General features: G+C 33.2%; 2 protein-coding genes across 2 annotated transcripts; one reads left to right on the top strand and one right to left on the bottom strand.

The window, feature by feature from the left end:
* Nucleotides 1-233: 233 nt before the first annotated feature.
* LOC142538489 (uncharacterized) lies at nt 234-4,380 on the top strand. The gene is made up of 9 exons (XM_075643805.1): nt 234-557; nt 1,852-1,923; nt 2,003-2,110; nt 2,214-2,338; nt 2,481-2,563; nt 3,128-3,235; nt 3,822-3,980; nt 4,091-4,254; nt 4,360-4,380. The coding sequence occupies exons 1-9, from the start codon at nt 234-236 to the stop codon at nt 4,378-4,380; spliced, it is 1,164 nt and encodes a 387-aa protein (XP_075499920.1).
* A 3,697-nt stretch (nt 4,381-8,077) lies between these two features.
* Nucleotides 8,078-13,207, bottom strand: LOC142540768 (uncharacterized). Its single transcript, XM_075647143.1, has 7 exons — nt 13,151-13,207; nt 12,961-13,065; nt 12,724-12,795; nt 10,768-10,849; nt 10,545-10,652; nt 8,584-8,739; nt 8,078-8,485 (listed from the first exon to the last, which is right to left on the bottom strand). The coding sequence occupies exons 4-7, from the start codon at nt 10,793-10,795 to the stop codon at nt 8,253-8,255; spliced, it is 525 nt and encodes a 174-aa protein (XP_075503258.1). The 5' UTR covers nt 10,796-10,849; nt 12,724-12,795; nt 12,961-13,065; nt 13,151-13,207; the 3' UTR covers nt 8,078-8,252.
* Between the last annotated feature and the right edge of the window lie 5,774 nt (nt 13,208-18,981).

Raw genomic sequence — 18,981 nt, 5'->3', positions numbered from 1 at the left:
AGAAGAGATTATGTCCATTTTATCATACATGTACGAGAAGCCATCAGCAAACAACAAAGTACGTCTCATCAAAAATTTATTCAACTTGAAAATGGGAGAATGTGCTTCGGTGGCTAAACACATCAATGAGTTCAACACGATTGTTTCTCAGCTAACATCGGTTGAAATTAATTTTGATGATGAGATTCGTGCACTTATTCTTTTAGCGTCTTTACCAAATATTTTAGGAACCAATGCGGGCAGCAGTTAGCAACTCTGTTGGAAAAGGAAATCTACAATTCAATGATGTCAGACATCAAATTTTTGCTGAAGAAGTTCGCAGGATGGATTCGGTTGAAGGAACATCATCGAAATCTGCTCTAAATCTCGAGAACAGAGGAAGGGACATGAGTGGCGAAAAGAGTTCTAACCGATGTCGCGGTAGGTCCAAGTCAAGAAATGGAAAATACAAAAACACTTTTGAAAAAAATTTGAAATGCTGGAGCTGTGGTGAAATTGGTCACTTAAAAAAGAACTGCAAATCAACAAAGAATAATGAAAATGCTGTTACTGAGGAGGTACATAATGCTCTGTTAATTTTTATTCCTTGTGCTCAAAGTATTATTCTGTTATGATATGGTCGTTAGCCTATTTTGAGCCAATTTATCATGTTCTGAATCAGAACGAGTGGTCACTTGATGATATATTAGTACTGCCACCTATGATCAAGATAAGATGTGGAAGAAAAAAACAAAACATATTTTCATCTATTGGAGAATTTTGTAGAAGATATGGTTGAATGATATGTAATTTGTTTGAATTTAAAGATATCGATTTGATTTTATTAATATGTAATATGTTTGTGGTGAATTTTTAACTTTGGGTCGAGTGGTGAGTGGGTCGAGTGGAGAAGATTGTAATGTGTGCGGTCAATTTTTAGTTTGGGTCGACTGGGTGGTAAGTGGGTCGATTTTGGGTCGAGTGAGTGGAGAGTGGGTCGAGTGGTGGTGTTTGGGGTTTTTTTAGAGTTTAGTGCTTGGGTCGAGTTTGGGTCGAGTGGGTAAAAAGATTTTGAGTTTTGACCATGTTATAATATATAATTCAATTTATATATAATTAGAATGTAAATATATATAAAAAAATTATTTGTGTATAGTGTATACATTTTAATATGAGTTTTATTATAATTTAAGTATGGTAGTTTAAAAATTCATAAGAGCACCCACATTGATAGCACCCTAACACACACTCTCCAATGTGAGTGGGCGTTATAACGTCCACTCACATGAGAGAGGGTGTGGGGCTGTGTCAGTTTTTTTTTTAAAAAAAATTCGAAACTTAGCGACGGTTTTTAGCCGCTAAAAAATAGTGTAAGTTTTCTTCTTTTTTTTAAAGTATTTTTAAAGGAAATTTTTAGTGGGGAATTGAAAATACAGTAAGTTTTCTTTCTGAATGGTTATGTACCTTTTTTGCTCTGATTCTTGCGATGCTTTGCTCAAGCCTAGTTTCCAGCTGCTTCATCTCCTCACATTTAAAGAGGCCAACCCATCGCTCATAATATGCATATGAAAAACCAACAGAAGCATCAAGTTTTCACAATTAATTCCAGAAGCAGTTTTGAAAACCTTTACCCAAATAAATGTTTTAGAATGGAATTGGATCATAGTTTATGCGAACGAGAGTGGTTCATTGGTTATGATTTTGTTTGAAAAAAAAACAGAGTTTTTGAAATTATTATAGGTTATAGTGAAAATAGTTGCATGTGTTATGATTGTGCGCAGCTGTAAAGTTGATTTTACTTAACTTGAGAGTGAATTGGGAACATTCTCATGTTTCGATATCTGTCTAATATTTGCTATGTTCAACCTGCAGATGAAGGTTGTGGATTATGAAAAACACGGTGGTCCGGATGTTCTTCGAATAAAAGAGCGTCCAAAACCCACTGTTAAAATTTATGAAATTATGATACATCATACAAGTAGAAGCGATTGGACTAAACGTCTGTGACACTTGGCTCCGACAGGGTGCCCCTTTTCATCAGTATGGTTTCCGTGAAGGTATTGGATGTGAGTGTTCGGGGAAAGTTACTGTTGTTGGCTCTGACACATGTGAATTTGAAGAGGGTGATGAGGTGAGTATTAGTTTATCAATGATCGAGTAGTTTATAGGTTTTTGTTTATCACATTTAATTATTAGGTTTATTGTGACTGCATTTTTGTTTTCTATTTATACAGGTTTGTGCGAGTCTTCATTTTGGGGGTGCATATGCGGAGTTTGTTGTGGTTCACGAACGTGATGTTCTGCGAATTCCTTCAGGGGTTTCCCTTGTTCAAGCAGCAGTGTTGCCCGAAGCATCACGGTTAACTATTTTTGCTCTTTCAGTATTGAAAAACGTCACCATTGGCAACACAATCTTGGTATTTCCTCCTTTTTTTAAAAAAACAATTGATATTTACACAATATCAAAACATTAAAAATGTTAATTTTGAGACCGATTGCAGGATACATGATATTGCGGGGGGAACTGACTTTATTGCTATTCAATATGTTAAGCATATTGGTTGTAAAGTATTTGCGCTGGCAGGTAATATTGTTTATTATTTTCATTTTGATTTAATTTACCCTAAAATATTGCGTTTTAACCATTCATGGGCTTATGCATTTGATTATTTCAATGCACTTGATTGGAGAATTTGGTGTATTCGAGTTATCTTGATTAGGGAAAATAATATGGTAATCTAGTGTCTAATTTTAACTTGTGTATGAATCCACTGAACTATCGCGCTAATGCTAGCAATATCACATGATTGTTTTTTCTTCAAGGCCATACCGGGCAAGTATGATAACTGAGTAGTGGGGACAATTATCTTGTATGAATATAATGGAGATTTGGAATAGATGGACTTTAAGTTGTACATTAGAACATTACATTGCCTTCTCAGAAAGTTAGGGATCGATGACTTCTATCTCTATAACCACTTGAGTTGACCTACTACTCATGTAATGGCTCAAAATGAGAACTGATGTGTAATTTGTGATGTATAATATTGATTTTCTGAGGTGTGACCGCCTCAGCACCACGTCCATACCCCACATTGTTTTGTGAAATAGTCATCAAATAATATGCAACTAAATGGACCTTTTTTAGGAACGAAAAAAAAGCTTCGAATTTGCCAAAGACTAGGAGCAGAAGTCTGCATCAACTACAGAAAAGAAGACGTCTGCAAGCGCGTGAAGGCTGAAACGGGAGAAAAAGGTACATGCAAAATTATCATGCTTTTTACGTTTCAGATCCGTTGTCCTTGTTTAGTAAGTATGCGAGTGAAGGCGTTGTCGTAATTGCTATATTTTTGTACGTGATTATCTTGTGCCTCATTTTTGTACATGATTATCTTGCCTTTTGTTGTCTTATCAAGTCAAAAGTATGTGAGTGAAGGCATTGTCGTAGTTGCTATATTTGAACCTAAAATGAGTTAGATGATTGGCAAATCTTTCCCAGGTTTCTTATTGACCTGCAGAAATGGTGCGCATTCTATGTTTATATGGTATTGTGTTGATTGGAGCATATCTATGTTGTCACATTACATTTCACGCGATAATATGCTGATAGGAATAGCAGGATTCCTCAAAATTGAAAACTGAGGAAAAGTAGTTTATGAGTTTGTACTTTGTAGATAAAAGTAGTTTATGAGTTTTTGGTAGATCTGTGGGGATTTTATTTTACCAACTTCAATGCTTGGTTTAGTATGTCTGACGTGACCTCATTCTTTGTCACCGATGCCTTGAGTTATCTCGTGAGACCAATAATAGATTTTAAGTCTAACTCAGTCATCCTTTTTCAGGAGTAGACATTATACTAGATGTCTGTGGAAGAGATCATTTTCAAAAGAACATGGATTGTCTGGCTAAAGGTGGGTCTCTTGTCATTTCAGGACATGAGATTGGGAGTCGGATGGATATTGACCTTTCCTTCCTCATGAAGAAGGGTATAAGTATCATAGGTAGAATCATTATCCAACAATTTTAGATGACTTTTTTGTTTAATTTATTTCTTTTATTGTTATTATTGTTATGTTGTTCCATTTGATTAATGATGATTAACAATACCTAGGGGCGGATGTGAGAAGTATAGATCTTTTTGAAAGGAGGCGGCTCTGGTCTGATGTAGCGGCAACACTTTGGCCATTGATAGAAGATGGACATATAAAGCCAATAATTGGTAAAATTTTCAGTTTCGATGAGGCCGCGGAGGCACATAGAGCCCTGGAGGAGCAGGTAAATTATTGCTAGTTCCAGAAAAAACGACGTCATGTGAAGATTATTGAAGACCGATAAACCATTCTAGTGTTTTACTAATCTAGTTCTGGTAGTTGCTATTAGGCTGATATATTTAACATTTAGAAGTCTCTCTTTCCGTTATATTTAACAAGCAAGGTAAATATGTTGGGTTTTTTTTCTTTCTTGGAAACTAGGTAAATAAGTGTTTTGATGGGTGTTATTTTGCAATAATTTCAATTGAAAATTTTAATTTCGATTTGGTAAAGATTAAATATATTTGAATAGATGCAATATGAAGTAAAATTTTGAAAATTATATTCCGTTAGAAAAATTCGGAGAATATAAAACTATAAGTTAATTTTATTTTGTTGAGGAAACATTTAGCTCATTTTAAGATGGCAAATTGCCCTTTCAGCAATCTATTAAATATATCTTGTACCGTAGTTAAAGAGTGTTTGATTAAATTTATTTAGAACAACTTATGAGTTTTTGTTTCTTATAAGTTGTTTTAATAACTTATAAGCGTTTTATTTAAAAATAAATTATTTAAATATTTGGATTAAAATAACACGTTGAAACTAAAATATTGGTCGCGTAAAATATGTTAGTTTTATGTGTTATCACTATCCAAAACACATCTTGTATGCTGATGTTACAAAAAGTCTTCCTATCACGAAGGGCACTCACAATAATGTTCATTTAACACCCTTCTCTGTTAATACCCACCCATTTTTTTTTTAAATTTTAACCACGCGGGCCCCACAAGTTTTTTATTAAATGTTTTTATTTTTTGTTTTTTTCATGCGGGCCCCACGCGTAATAAATTCGGGAAAATTGGCCCTCAGTCCCCAGCCATCGATTTTTTTTGTGTTCAGTCCCTGAGTACTTTTTTAGTACCACATTTCCACATGAAGTGTACCACATTTTCACATGAAGTATACCACATTTTGTATGACATAGTACCACAATTTTGTGGGTAGGGAGTGAACCCAAAGAAATATTTTGATTTGATATTTTTCACCAACTTCCCATAATAAATTTTTGTATCATATTATTATTATTTTTCTTTTGGTTGGATTTGTTTTTTTTAAAAAAAATTTTTTTGGAAATAAAGTGTGGTTTATTTTCTAAGTTATTGTTTCATTTCAATTTCATAATTATATTGTAACTTTAAATAAATTGTGTTCACATCGTGTTTAAATTTTTCTTCCAGTCCGTCGTGGTATTTCTTTCGACATCTACTTTATTTAATAAATATATCTAAAAAAATATTAATATTATTTTTTTAAAATTAATTAAATTATTTTATTAAAAAGTAAGATTATTTTAAAAATTAGAATAATGATTTAAATAATGTAAAATATATTTAAAATATATTATTTAATATGAAAAAAAATTTAAGATGATTGAGTGAAATGTGAGACCCATAAATAATAAGTTTTAATGTTAAAAGAACGTTGGTAAAAGAGATATGTTGTTATAATGGATATGTGCCAGTGAAGCTCACGATTTTTGATGATGTGGTGGATGTAATAGGTGCTCTAAACCTGTAAATAAATAAACAACCAGCCCAGAAAACCCCATCATCTAAACCAACCCCATCAGACATACTAGCCAAATCAAACCCTATGATTACTCTAGCCCAAACATTATCCTTCAACCAATATCCAGTATAATCTAAAATATTCCAACCCAACCAAATCAGCCAACCCCGTCCAGTCCACCGGCTCAAGCAGAGCCAGAGAACGAGATGGCTGAGCAACAGCGCGACAAATAGATCTCACTATGGTTGCCAGCACATCATGTGATAAGGTCCAGAAGCAACAGCACGAGGATCATGTCTTTAAGAAAAACAATAAAAATCTGGACCAAGATTCACAAATTGGAAAAGTCCAGATCACTCGAGTATCAAGAACTCTTGAAGTCTAAGTTGTACATCGATAAGATCAGAAGATTTCATGATAGCATTAGACTTCATCAGAGCAGAAGACCAAGTGAAGTAGTCAGAGACTTTGAAGTCCCGAACTTATCTGATCAGAAATCAATAGAGCACCAGATCAACGATCTAATCAGCTAGAGTCTACCAAGCCTTCAGAAGATCAGTGAGTACTAGATCAATACCGAGAAGTAACAATATCAGAGCACGTGCTTAAGACAAGTAGAAGATTGTTTCATTAAAAGTTCGCTCAAGAAAGGTAAGTGTACCTGAGCAGAAGACATAAGAAGTTCATATTAGAGAAGTCTTTCATAAGGTTGAAGAGATCTATTTGAGTATATTTTGGACTTTTAACCCTTCGAATTTTTTTTAAGTGTTCGAGATCATAACAAAGAGGAGACCTGATAACTCACCGTGCTTAATTTGAGGCTTGCGAAATCTATCAGCTATCAGATGAGGGTCATCATATCACTACATGACAAAAATTATTACACTTACCAAGTGATACCGACACGTAGAACCCAATGGTAATTTTTGCAAAAAATAAAAGTCCGTACTCCAAGTCTAAATCAATGCCAAAATGAATTTTTTAACCCTTTGACAGAAGACAAAAAATACAAATCATTGGATCATTTATTAAGTTACAAGTATTTACAACATCCTCGGAATTCAAGAGCATTCAATAGCCTTCGTTGATATCTGTCCACTTTGCTGATCTGAAAGAATTACACTTAGAATCTTTCTTAATGTAGTTGTCTGAGCTGCAAGCTAAATTCTTTTTCTTTCCAGTTCTTTGTGTTGTAATTCTTCCTGTTGTGCTTTCATGGACATTAGTTGTGTATTGTATACTTGTTTTGATTTCCTTGTTTTAAGCCTTCTTACCATCACAAATTTTATATCTTACCATTTTTTTTCTTTAATTAGATTAGTTTTCCTTTTCTTAATTTGTTATGAAATGCATAGCAAATAAAATTTTCCATAAAAAACGTAGCAATAAATAATTAAAAATAAAGAAATCTAAAATAACTTATAAAAGTGAAAAAAAAAACACAATTAAAAATCAGTTTTTGAAAATTGTTCCATCATATTTATATCTCAGTCATAAATCTTTAATATCCAACTCTTTTTTAAAAAAATTTAAATTCCAATCATACAACTTTGGTTCCTCGTTAACTCGGTAAGTTTCTTAAATTATTATCTATGCATGCAATTTTCTTGTTAACATATTGTATTTTTTTTTAGATTTTAATTAATATTAATTTATTGTGAATAAAAATTCAATAGATTAATTATTATTAGATTAAAAAAATCAACAATGAATTTGTAAATATTTTATAAGTTATTTTTTTTATTACAAAGTTTGAACAACAAAATGATATTACATTTCTTAATTTAGTAATATATCAGATATATATTGGTGTTCATATATATCATCGTGCATATATTGTTTAATAGAGAATATTGTTAAAAAGAAATATCCTATCAACCACACAACCTTTTCCGTCAAACGAATTATCTTTGTATTACATCCACATTAGGTTAGAGTTAAAATATATGTTCAATAAAATTTGGTTAGACAGCATTTGCCGACACAAAACTCTTTCATGTTCTTCAACTATGATATTTCATAATAGTGATACAAAAATCAGTGTATCTATCACACGATACTTAGAAATATAATATTATTTCATCGTACTGAATTTGTTAGATTATAATTTAGGAATCAGTGTATGTTAGATTTATGAATTCGCTACAAGCATAGCATAACTCATTAAATAAGATGAAGTCCACTTCCTTGTTAACAGAGTACCTGCTATTATTTTGAATCGACTCAAAAACTGTGAATAAAGATGTTAATATATTAAAAAAAACACACAATGTGACTATAAATTAAACTGCCCCATAAATTTATTTGCATCATGATCTCGGACATGGATATATTTAGATAGTATTTGCAAGAACTTATTTTAAATGCTTCCGCAACTTCTACATATAATTTTCAAACATTTTATTGCTAGAAATTTATAAGCACTTAAAATGAATTTTTGCAAACACTATCTTAGTCCATTTTAAGATGGCGACTGGTCATCTCAAAATTCATACGCAAAATAATCTTCTCAATATTATCATTTTCCTTCAAAAGGCTCAGAGCTTTTTGAGCTTCAGTCACAGCAAAACGATACCCCACTACAGGGATAACCTTTTTTGTAAGAACGGCAGGCCACAAATGAGTTCTCACTTGTGCGATCAGAGAAGCTTTAGAAGCCAAATCTCTAGATTGTAGATCAAAAACTGCAAACAATAATGATAAACTGTACGCTTGAAAAACAAACGAGGATGAGCATGTAGCCAACACCGAGCACTATTACGAAGAAATTAATAATTTTTACCTTTAATTTCAACCTGTTTTTTTTCTAGCATAGCAAGATTTATGCTATTAGATAGCATTCCATGCAAATCCACAATGAAAACCTTACCCCTGCTACGACAGCACTCAATGTTTCTTTGAAGATTGGAAGCTCCATAATCAAGAACAAAATCAACACCTGAAAAGATGATTAGCAACTAGGTGGGAATAAAAAAATTCTCCACCATTTCAGTTTTCTCTAGACAACGTACAAGTTTACGAACACTTAAGTGTAAATTAACATGCTACTTTAATAAGAAAACCGTAGTAGCCATGTAGTTGAGGAAAAGCTTAAAAGAGATTTTATCGCTTTCAAGACAGACTCATTACAACAGAAGATGCTTAAATGAATAGACCAAATGGGCTAGGATATTCCTACATTAAGGGCTATACAATCAACTAGTCGATACACCTCAATCTTAACAAAAATAAAACATATCCAATTAGATCTTTCTATTATTTACAATATATCATTCTACTTTCTACACCTTAGCATCATCATTACCACTAAATAGAAGCATTTGGTAATTTAAAATCCATTTGAAACCTTAGCATCATTACCACTAGATATAAACAATTGGTAATTTAAAATCCATTTGAATCTCCAATAATAGTAATCAACTAAGTTATGATTTATGGTGATAAAAGAGGCCAATAGGCGCCACCCATTCTAAAACAATAACTATCAAGCCTTTATTCCACCAAACGGGATCAGCTTTTCAAGGTCCATAACTTCATGCAGAAATAGGTTTCTAGTGGTTTAAATAGTACGAGTCTACATATTTTTCAGGTTAAATTCAGCTTTTTTAAGTGTTTTTACTAAAAAAAGTAGAAAGACACTTGAATAAATGTTAAAAAAAACTATTGTTTTTGTTTTTATATAGAAGTAAAAGCATTAAAGTGCTTTTTCAAAACAACTATTGTAACCAAAGAATATATTTTTTAAGAAAAACAATTTTTTTTAAATGTTTTTAGTTCGTTGGCTTCTCCAACCAAATGAACTCTTAGTCTCACCTATTATTTGATTTAGATTTAGTTTGAATCATACTAGAATACTAGTTTTGGTTTTCATATTTCCATTCAAAAAACATGTGATTTCATTTTTGTTTAGGCTGCGTTTAGTTGGGTAGATGTGATTAGATAGGACAAATAATGTTAAGATTATTAGGTCCAGTTTGGTGGGCTTGATGAAGCCTTGATTGTTAAGGAAGCCCCTGTTTGTCTTCTTTTTAGTATTTTGATATCTATTAGGATTGACAGAAAAACACTGTGCATTTTGGCCAAGATTTCAGACGCAATGTATAGTGTTGAGGACTATGACAGACAAACCAATATGTCCTTGACTGTAAATAATAGAAAAAACAAAAGTTGGGGGAAGAGAATAGGATGGATTGAGGTTACAGTGAAGAGCATTTTAGTGTAGATTTTTATAATAATTAACTTATCCTACTTTACAAATCACTCCACACATAATATTATTTACCAAAAATATAATTACATATTCTTCCCTGTCAACCATCTATAAATCAAGTTATTAATCGTTCTATTATCTCATCCTACGTACGAAGTGGACCCTTGAATTATTTGAGTAGGATGTAGGATTATAATGGCTATATAGTAATTGTTTAGTTTGTTAATTAAATTTGTTGTTAGTTGATGAATTACAGTTTTACCCTTTTAATGAATAAATTATATGCATAATGTAAATATAGTAGGTGTAATATTTTAATTCATTATTTGATTGATGTGTATAAATAACCATTGCACAAAATTGCAAGTAAACATGTGACTGGATGGGATAATTAATCCCGCCGACTAAACACAGACTAACAATTAAGCAGCAGCTACAGCCTACCACATCATGGTGCTTAACGAATTATGTTAGGAGAGAATAAAAATCACGCCAACCATCAAATTTCAATGAAAAGATAGGTGCAAAGTTACCTAAGTATCCAGTTTTCTTGACGACCTCCCGTAAAAAGCTTTTCGATGTGTGATCTAAACAAATGTCAGCGCCATAATCATGACACATTGAAAATGTGTTGCTACTTCCTTCAAAAGGCATCGACAAGAAGAAGCATATGTAACAATCTAGACAACTAAGACATCATAAATTGTCAAGAAAACGAGCATGGGCTTAAGACTATAATGGAGTAAACTATGTCACCTGTGGAGGCAATAACTGTTAAGCCCATGTTCTTTGCATATTGTATTGCCAATGCGCAAATCCCGCTAGGACCTTCACGAATCTAAATGTTACAAAAGTCTAAATTTGTTTATGGCTTTGACACAAAAGATCAGAATATATTGAAGAAAAACACTAATATTACAAATAAATACAAATTGAGAAACAACTAGTGGCACGCAAAATCTGCCCTAACACGCATAATGAACGAAAAATAATCAACTTTTATACCTTCGAGGTAGGGGCCAGTTCAAAACTATTCTATGAACGTCCTTGAATGAAATCGAGGTGCAACAGATCAAAGAAACAAGTGTCGGTCGCTGGGAGGTAATGGGTCGTAGGGCGGTGAGTGGGAAGAGTGTGGCGTGGTTGGTCTGGGTCAAGAGTCGTCGAAACGAAGGAATTGAAACGGTTTGTCTCACCCTGTCATGTGCGCGACGTGCTACTCTCGCAAGTTCCGGTGGCTGGGCGGCGGTCTGGTGATGGGTCGGCCCAGCCCAGAGGATGGAATTGTTTCTCTATTTTTTTGTTTATTATTATTATTATATAACAACAATTATATATCTACAATCTTACTTCTTATATAATAATAACATATATATATTATAATAATAATAATAACAATAATAATGCATCAACAATTCGGTAATTTTAGTAGATAAATAAAAATGCACATGCTTTCATATCTCAATAAATTTATTATTTATCGCTTATAATGATATAACATAATTTTTTTATGACTGCGAATTTTCGCATATGTAGATTATTAGTATATAAGAGTAATAGCCCGTGTAAAAGGAGAAGACATTGAAGCTAAATAGTATTTTAACTTGTGACAATATTTAGAATGCAATTCTTAGATATTTTTGTAGACATGTTTAAGTTTCAATGAGTCAAGTAATAAAATAACAGATTCACACAAAACATGTTTAAACATTACAATTCACATTTTTTCACACTCTCACATGTTTAGAAAAGATATTTAGAACGAAATTAAATTTTGTGTTATTTTTATATATTTAATTCTTTCGCACTCTCAAAAATATTAAATAAAATACAAATAGTCAGTGCGGGAAACAACTCCATTACATGGGTATTGCACATGAACCTCCTGTGTGTATATATATATATATATATATATATAAAAGAAACATATTTACATTTCCTTTACATTTAGAATAACATTTTCGAATTTGAGAACTGTAACCTTTGTGATGATTAAAAAACACGTGAACCACCAAAAAATATGTTGGTAAAGGGTTTTGGCTACCAAATGGAATTTTTAGTTGGTCAGTTTTTCAAACATTTTGGCGTAACCCTGAATAAAAAAGAGGAGTTTTCATATCCAATTTACACTGCACTACACATAACATACCACTCGTATAGATCACAAAGTAACCTGGAAAACTAAAAACAAATACAGCATGTTAATGAATCTATTATGAAAAATTGAATGAGAATAAACCATTGTCCCAATATTTTATCCCGCCATAATTGAAGGGCTGATCTACTGTGCACACATAAAATAAATTCAGATCTTCTACTTCAAATTTTCTAAAAATGCAAATTTTGAAATCCAAACCTATCGAGTATCATCTAGAACATGTTTGCTACTTTTTTCCCAGAGCAGCTTTGATTAGTGAAGTTACGCTTCCTAGAAAAGGATAAAGTCTCATCAAATCTACTATCATTTCACGGAAGAGCAACAACCAAACAGCCCATTATTTCTTCATCAATTCAGAATTGCAGGTGGACATATTTTTATTCATTATTTCCAAGAATCTCCCAACACACCACAAAAATTCAAAAGACCTGCGGGATAATAAAAATCAAAGCTCTACCCAAATTTAACGTTCAACTATATATCATTTCATTCTGCAAAAATACTCGCCACAAAAACACAATCAAACACATCAAACGAAGTAATTTCACGCCCACCTGGGAAAAGCAGGCTCTTGGTCTTATGTTGGGCTTGAAACTCCAATAATTGCCACAACTCAGGCTCCAGCTCTGCCCAAAAAAAAAATAACGTAAGAAATAAAGATTGCCGGTGAAAACAAAAATCTAAGATGTTCAAATTCGTGTCTCAGACACGAAAGTGAAATGAAAAATTAATACAGGGTTGGGCTAGCCAAAGTGAATGTCTGTGCTAGTGTGTGTAGTAATAGCACTTACAATATCTCGTTTCAGAGGAGTAAAGCTTCCGTAGAAGGGAGTTCTTCGATGTTCAAAAGAACAATTATGTAGAAATATAGGAAACCCAAGAGTTAATCTCAATAACTGATCCGAATTCAACCAAGAAACCACAAATCACGCACAGAGAAGCCATCACAAACAAAATAAAACATGTATAGCCGATTCTTACCTGGATTGTTGCCCTGCCGGATGAGCAATTCGATCGAGATGGTGAGTCCGATTGCGCTTTCTATTCTGTTGGGAGATAAATTTTGTAGAATTGAGGTGGGCCGAATCAGAGGTTATGGGCTCGAAAGGTGTTCGGATTATGTAGTTATAATGTGGGGCAAAAAGGGATATAAATAATTTGGTGTCTTACATGACAGTTTCTATAATGTGCTCATCTTTAATTATTTAGGATAGATAGGATAGATATGATAGATAATAGTTGAGCCCATTAAAGACACCAATATTTGTTTCTAAAATTCAAAATTGCTCTCATCTATATTATATAATAAGAGTAGATCTCTTATTAGACGTATTTATATCAGTGAGACGGGTCGACCGATCCATGTTTACAATGAAAATTAATATTATTGACAAAATTAATATTTTTTTATGAATCGAATTGAATAAGAGATACGTTTCACAATTTTGATCTATCTCATAAGAGTTTTTGTGACATATTAAAATACAACCTCCTGTTAGTAGAGCCTAAATGAAAACTACAATTGTACCATCATCCATACCTACAATATAATATCCTTATAGTACCGAACTTGATCATTTTAATAGATAAACAAAAATACCCCTACTTTCATATTTCGATAAATTTATTATTTATCACTTATAACCAAGGTTCTAAAATTCGCTAGACGCTAGTCATACGTCAGCCCAGCGCCTAGTCTGTCTAGGCGGAGACTAGGCGCGGCTAATTAGATTCTACGGTATCAAAACATAATAAATCACATACTAGAACTTCAACACAATAACATCAAATTTAAAATACGTTCAAAATATTCCCAACATAATACAATGTGTCATCTCAATAAAATAATTAAGAATTCAGATTTCTTAAAAAATTCACATTGAATATCACAAATTTACTCCACCTCTTCTCCGAAATTTTCAACAACTTGTTCTTCATCGGACAATGCATGGCCACAAAATCACAAAATCTATACAACATGACACTACAAAAAAGGGGGTTTAGCGACGGTTCAAACCGTAGCAAAAATGGTGAGATGACGGTTGTAGCGACGGTTTGGTGGTCCATAAACGGAGGTTGCGTAGCCTTCATATAGCGACGGTTTCTCAAAAACCGTTACAAATAACGACAGTTTTATGAACAACACCATCGCTATATCGCGACAGTTAGGATAAACAGACCGTTGCTATGTAGCGACGGTTTAGATATACCGTCGCTCGGAGCGACGGTTATACACACATCGTCGCTAAATGAAGCGACGGTTAAGCGACGGTTTTTGCCGAAACAGTCGCTATATATAGCGACGTTTCAAAAACCGTCGCTATATTTAGCGACATTTATTTACAATAACGTCGCTTTATTAACCGACAGTCTTTCAAAAATCGTAGCTTAATGAAGTGACGGTTTTTAATCTATCTAATAAAAAACAATGATTTACAAAATTAATAATCTACTATCTGTAAAAAAAAAAACGTTTCAAAAACCTGACATGTGCGAAGATATGCAGATCCACGTACCACTGGAAGATGACACCGACGAGCAAATCTATAAAATTAATACGAAATAATAGTAGTACAAAATAAATAAAAAATCGAAACTGCGAAAAAAATGATAAATTTTCGCTACTACCAGAGAAGAAGGCGAAAATCGGGTAAAGAAAATGTTCGCGAACGTAGGAATATACAGACTCATAGCGACGGTTTTTGCCAAAACGGTCACCATTAGCGACGGTTTCTAGTTAAACCGTCGCCTATAGCGATGATTATTTACAAACTGTCGCCGATTTAGAACGGCGACGGATTTTTTATAACCGTCGCTATAAGAGACGGTAACTCAAAGTTGTCGCTACTCGCGACGGTGTTTTGGTAAACCGTCGCTAGTAGCGACAGTTATTGAGAAACTGTCGCTTAGTTTAGTAGGCGACGGATAAAACCCTCTCTACTAAAGCGACGGTTTAACCGTTGGCATATTAGCGACGGTTTAAACTATAACCGTCGCTAAATTAACAGTTTTTATGTAGTGATGTGAACAATAATTTATTATTTTAGGACCGGTTTTTACCCTTTTTTCAAAATTATATTTAATGGATCACTGTTCAACCTAAATATTTTAAATCATATGATAGCCCAAACACTGTGTCAATCTCTTTCATATATATATATATATATATATATATATATATATATATATATAGCATTAGCGTTACTAGATGTACGTGATAGACATATTCAAGTAGAAAAACGACTATGAAAATTATAATAGCTGCCAAATCCTTAAAATTTATATATATTGAACTACAATATATATCCAAAAAAACATGCATGATTATGTGAATATAAAATCATAAATTGTAAATATCAATAATTAACTTATGTTTCTAATATCAATATCTCTTTATTGTTTGCTCATCTAGGAGCAAGAAACTATGATTATAAAATGTTTGCTCATCTAGGAGCAAGAAACTATGATTTTACACTCTTTAATATTTTTTAATGAAAAATAAATGTGAAATAAACTATAACCGTCGCTTAATATTGCGACGGTCTTGTAATATACCGCCGCACATGGCGACGGTGAAAAAACCCGACGCAAAAAATGGCGACGGGTTTCTTCAAACAGTCGCAATATGAGTGACGATTTTTCGATACACCGTCGCTATAATAGCGACGGTTTTTGATAAATCGTCGCTATAGGCGATGGTTTTATGAAAATCCGTCGCTACACCAAAAACCGTCGCTGTACTAGCGATGGTTTATCCTATAACCGTCGCTAATCCAACCGTTTTTTTGTAGTATGATTTTTAAAGAAACTTCCGACTGAATTCATTTTCGACTGAATTCATTTTCCAACAGCTTATGCCGAAATAATTAAATGCACGGCCACAGAATCATTCTGTGAGGTGTTGAAAATATTTTTCAATCAGAACAAGTTGTTGAAAATGAATACAAATTTGCTGAGGCAAGTTTTCTGATTGAAATAATGATTGCTCACTTTTTGAATCAAAAGTTTCAGAAAACCCATCTCACCTCAAGTCAACACCTCAACTCAAATCAATATTTTCGACTGAATCAATATTTTTCTCACTTTATCGGACACAGAATCATACTCAAATGAATATTTATGTGATATCCAATGAATAATACTACACAAAAGAAAAACCTGAGTAAGTGAGCTAGGGTGCTTCGGATTTGCAGCAGGAGTCGTGGCCGAGGAGGAGTAGGAGTCGTGGCCGAGGAGTCTCTGGAACGAGACTTGAAAATAACGAGAAGCCGAGAAGGAAGAATTGCAACAGACCTACTGTAAGCCCAAATTTTATTTTTCAAAATGAGCTTCTTAGTGATTAATAAATTTTAAAAGCCAAAATTTTTTTTAAATAGGCCCTAGGCGGCTGACATCCGCCTAGGCGCATCCAGGTCCGCCTAGCGCGTCAGTTGGCCGCTTAACTCCTTATCGGTGCGGCTGGCCTCCACCTAGCGCCTAGGTCGCATTTTAGAACATTGCTTATAACTATAACATAAATTATTTATGTATGTGTATTTTCATATACTTAGATTACTAGTATATATATTAGTTGAGCTCGGACACCAAAATTTGTTTCGAAAATAACCCTTATCTATACTATATATTAAATTACAACCTATAATTGGTAAAGTCTAAATAAACATTACAATTATATTCTTATCTATACATATAATATATTAATAAAGGTAAAGACTTTAGAGTAATTAACTTATAATTTCCAAAAACATTTCTGGCGCATATAATTTCTTATGTCCGGACTTCTTGCAGTGAAATAAATATGTTCTGACTTATCGGGCTTTGTAGGCCCTTTAAGTGTCCTTCAGAGTTTGTTTCTTATTGGGATTGTTTTTTTTTGTGAGGGGCAGAACAATTCTTTCCCTTACCTTGTGGGCCATTTTTCGTCCTGACAAGAGGCCTATTAGAAAACAACATTTTCCTATTTTATGGTGATCTCATAAGTCATAAGCATATTGACTAGCTCTTCAAGGCTATCATCAATTGAATTCACCATAATCCCGTCAAATGAGGAAGAGAAAGACAACAAATTGACGTCATCAATTAACTCGTTAGAAATCACATATTCCAGGCCCACCACATTCTCAATAAGCCCAATCATATGTACACCACGCTCATAGGCCAGAGCCCCATCTTGCATGCATGTAGTCATGAGCTTTTAAAATGGTGTGCATCACTGTACGAGTTTCATGTACCATGCAACTCTTGCATGTGTATTCGAATGTCAGCAGCATTCAACATTTTCTCAAACTGTCCCTACAGTTCATTTGACATAGAAGCGACCATGTTACACTTTAGCTTGCATACTATGGTCCTACCATCTTGCATGTTTTGTCAGTTCAGCAGGACTGACATTAGTGTGTATGTCATTTTTTTCGAATTCAGAACAATTTTCTCAACCAGTCTTGAAAGTTAGGTTCGGTTAGCTTGTTAACAGAGATGGATTACGTGACGAAATCGAAAATATACTGATATAGAAACAGAATAATGGTTGCTGATAATTTTAAAATAATTTTAAGATATAAAATATGGATTTTTATTTTATAAATTCCCTCCCACTATTTTGACATTTTCACCACCCTCTGATGAAAAAGGGAAATCGTATTTCCTTAGTGGGCACGTGGAGTCCAATTAACCAATTATAATCCCGAATAATATAAGCCAATTACAATTTCTAAAAGGTAGAATCCAATTGCTTCCCTATGCAACCTCCGCGTGTTTTGCCTCAAGTTTAATAAGAACCCAATAGTATGACGTCGTTTATTTTCACGTGTCAAACCGACCCATCAATATTAAATTGTAGTGGACGGTCGCCATGAGTTCCTCCAATAATATGAGCCGAAGTCATGAGAGTTCTACTCAATTCACATCATATGTTCGGGGAAAGTCACAACTTTCCGACGTCCAGGCCTCCCCAATAATATGAGCCAGACACTGTCCGCGGGTAGCGATCCACATGCAACCACGGTTGATGGAAGGTAAGGAAAAATTAAACTCTTTTAATTTTTACTTTTTCGGTTTGATATAAATTTTGAATCATATTCAAAATATGGGATTTTAGTTTTAAAATTGTCTCATCATTTTAATTTAAAAATCGCTTGCCATGTTTGTATGTTTGCCGGATTCATGCAACTATATTATTTAATAATATACATACATGCATACTACTATATATCACATATATCATAATATGACATTCAACAATAAATAAGGATGATCGATCGTCAACACTATTAGATCCATGTGAGCCAGACATGGATCCATGTCCAAAAAATAGGTGAATGTAGGATGCAAATGCAACTATTACAAGAGCTTCCAATATTTTACATGTCTTCATCTTGTTCATCGGGCCACCATCTTTCAGTTTTGATCTCCCACTATTTCTAATAATTATATTTAAATAGTCATGGCACATAAGGGATACATCTCATGGGGTGGGAATATGCCACAAACCAGGCCCACTTTAAAATATCAAATATTAACAAAATGAATAAAACAGTAAAATATCCTAACATACACCTAACACATTGGTCAATACTCTCTATCATCCTTCATGTATTTAATATCAAATATTAACATCATTTAATTAAACAAATTTAATTAACAAATAAATCATATATCTAATAATTTAATCACTAACCACCACAATTATTAAAGAATTTAATAAATTAAATAAACACCTCTATTTAATTTCTAATTAAATAAATAATTATTGATTTCTTGTAAAACTCATTTTTACCACAAATAATTAAAATCATATTCCAATTATTTATTTT

Source organism: Primulina tabacum, chromosome 3 (genome assembly GCF_025594145.1).
Source record: "Primulina tabacum isolate GXHZ01 chromosome 3, ASM2559414v2, whole genome shotgun sequence".
Classification (NCBI taxonomy): Eukaryota; Viridiplantae; Streptophyta; class Magnoliopsida; order Lamiales; family Gesneriaceae; genus Primulina; species Primulina tabacum.
Note: the sequence above shows the minus strand (reverse complement) of the source record. Positions and strands in the feature narration are given on the sequence as shown.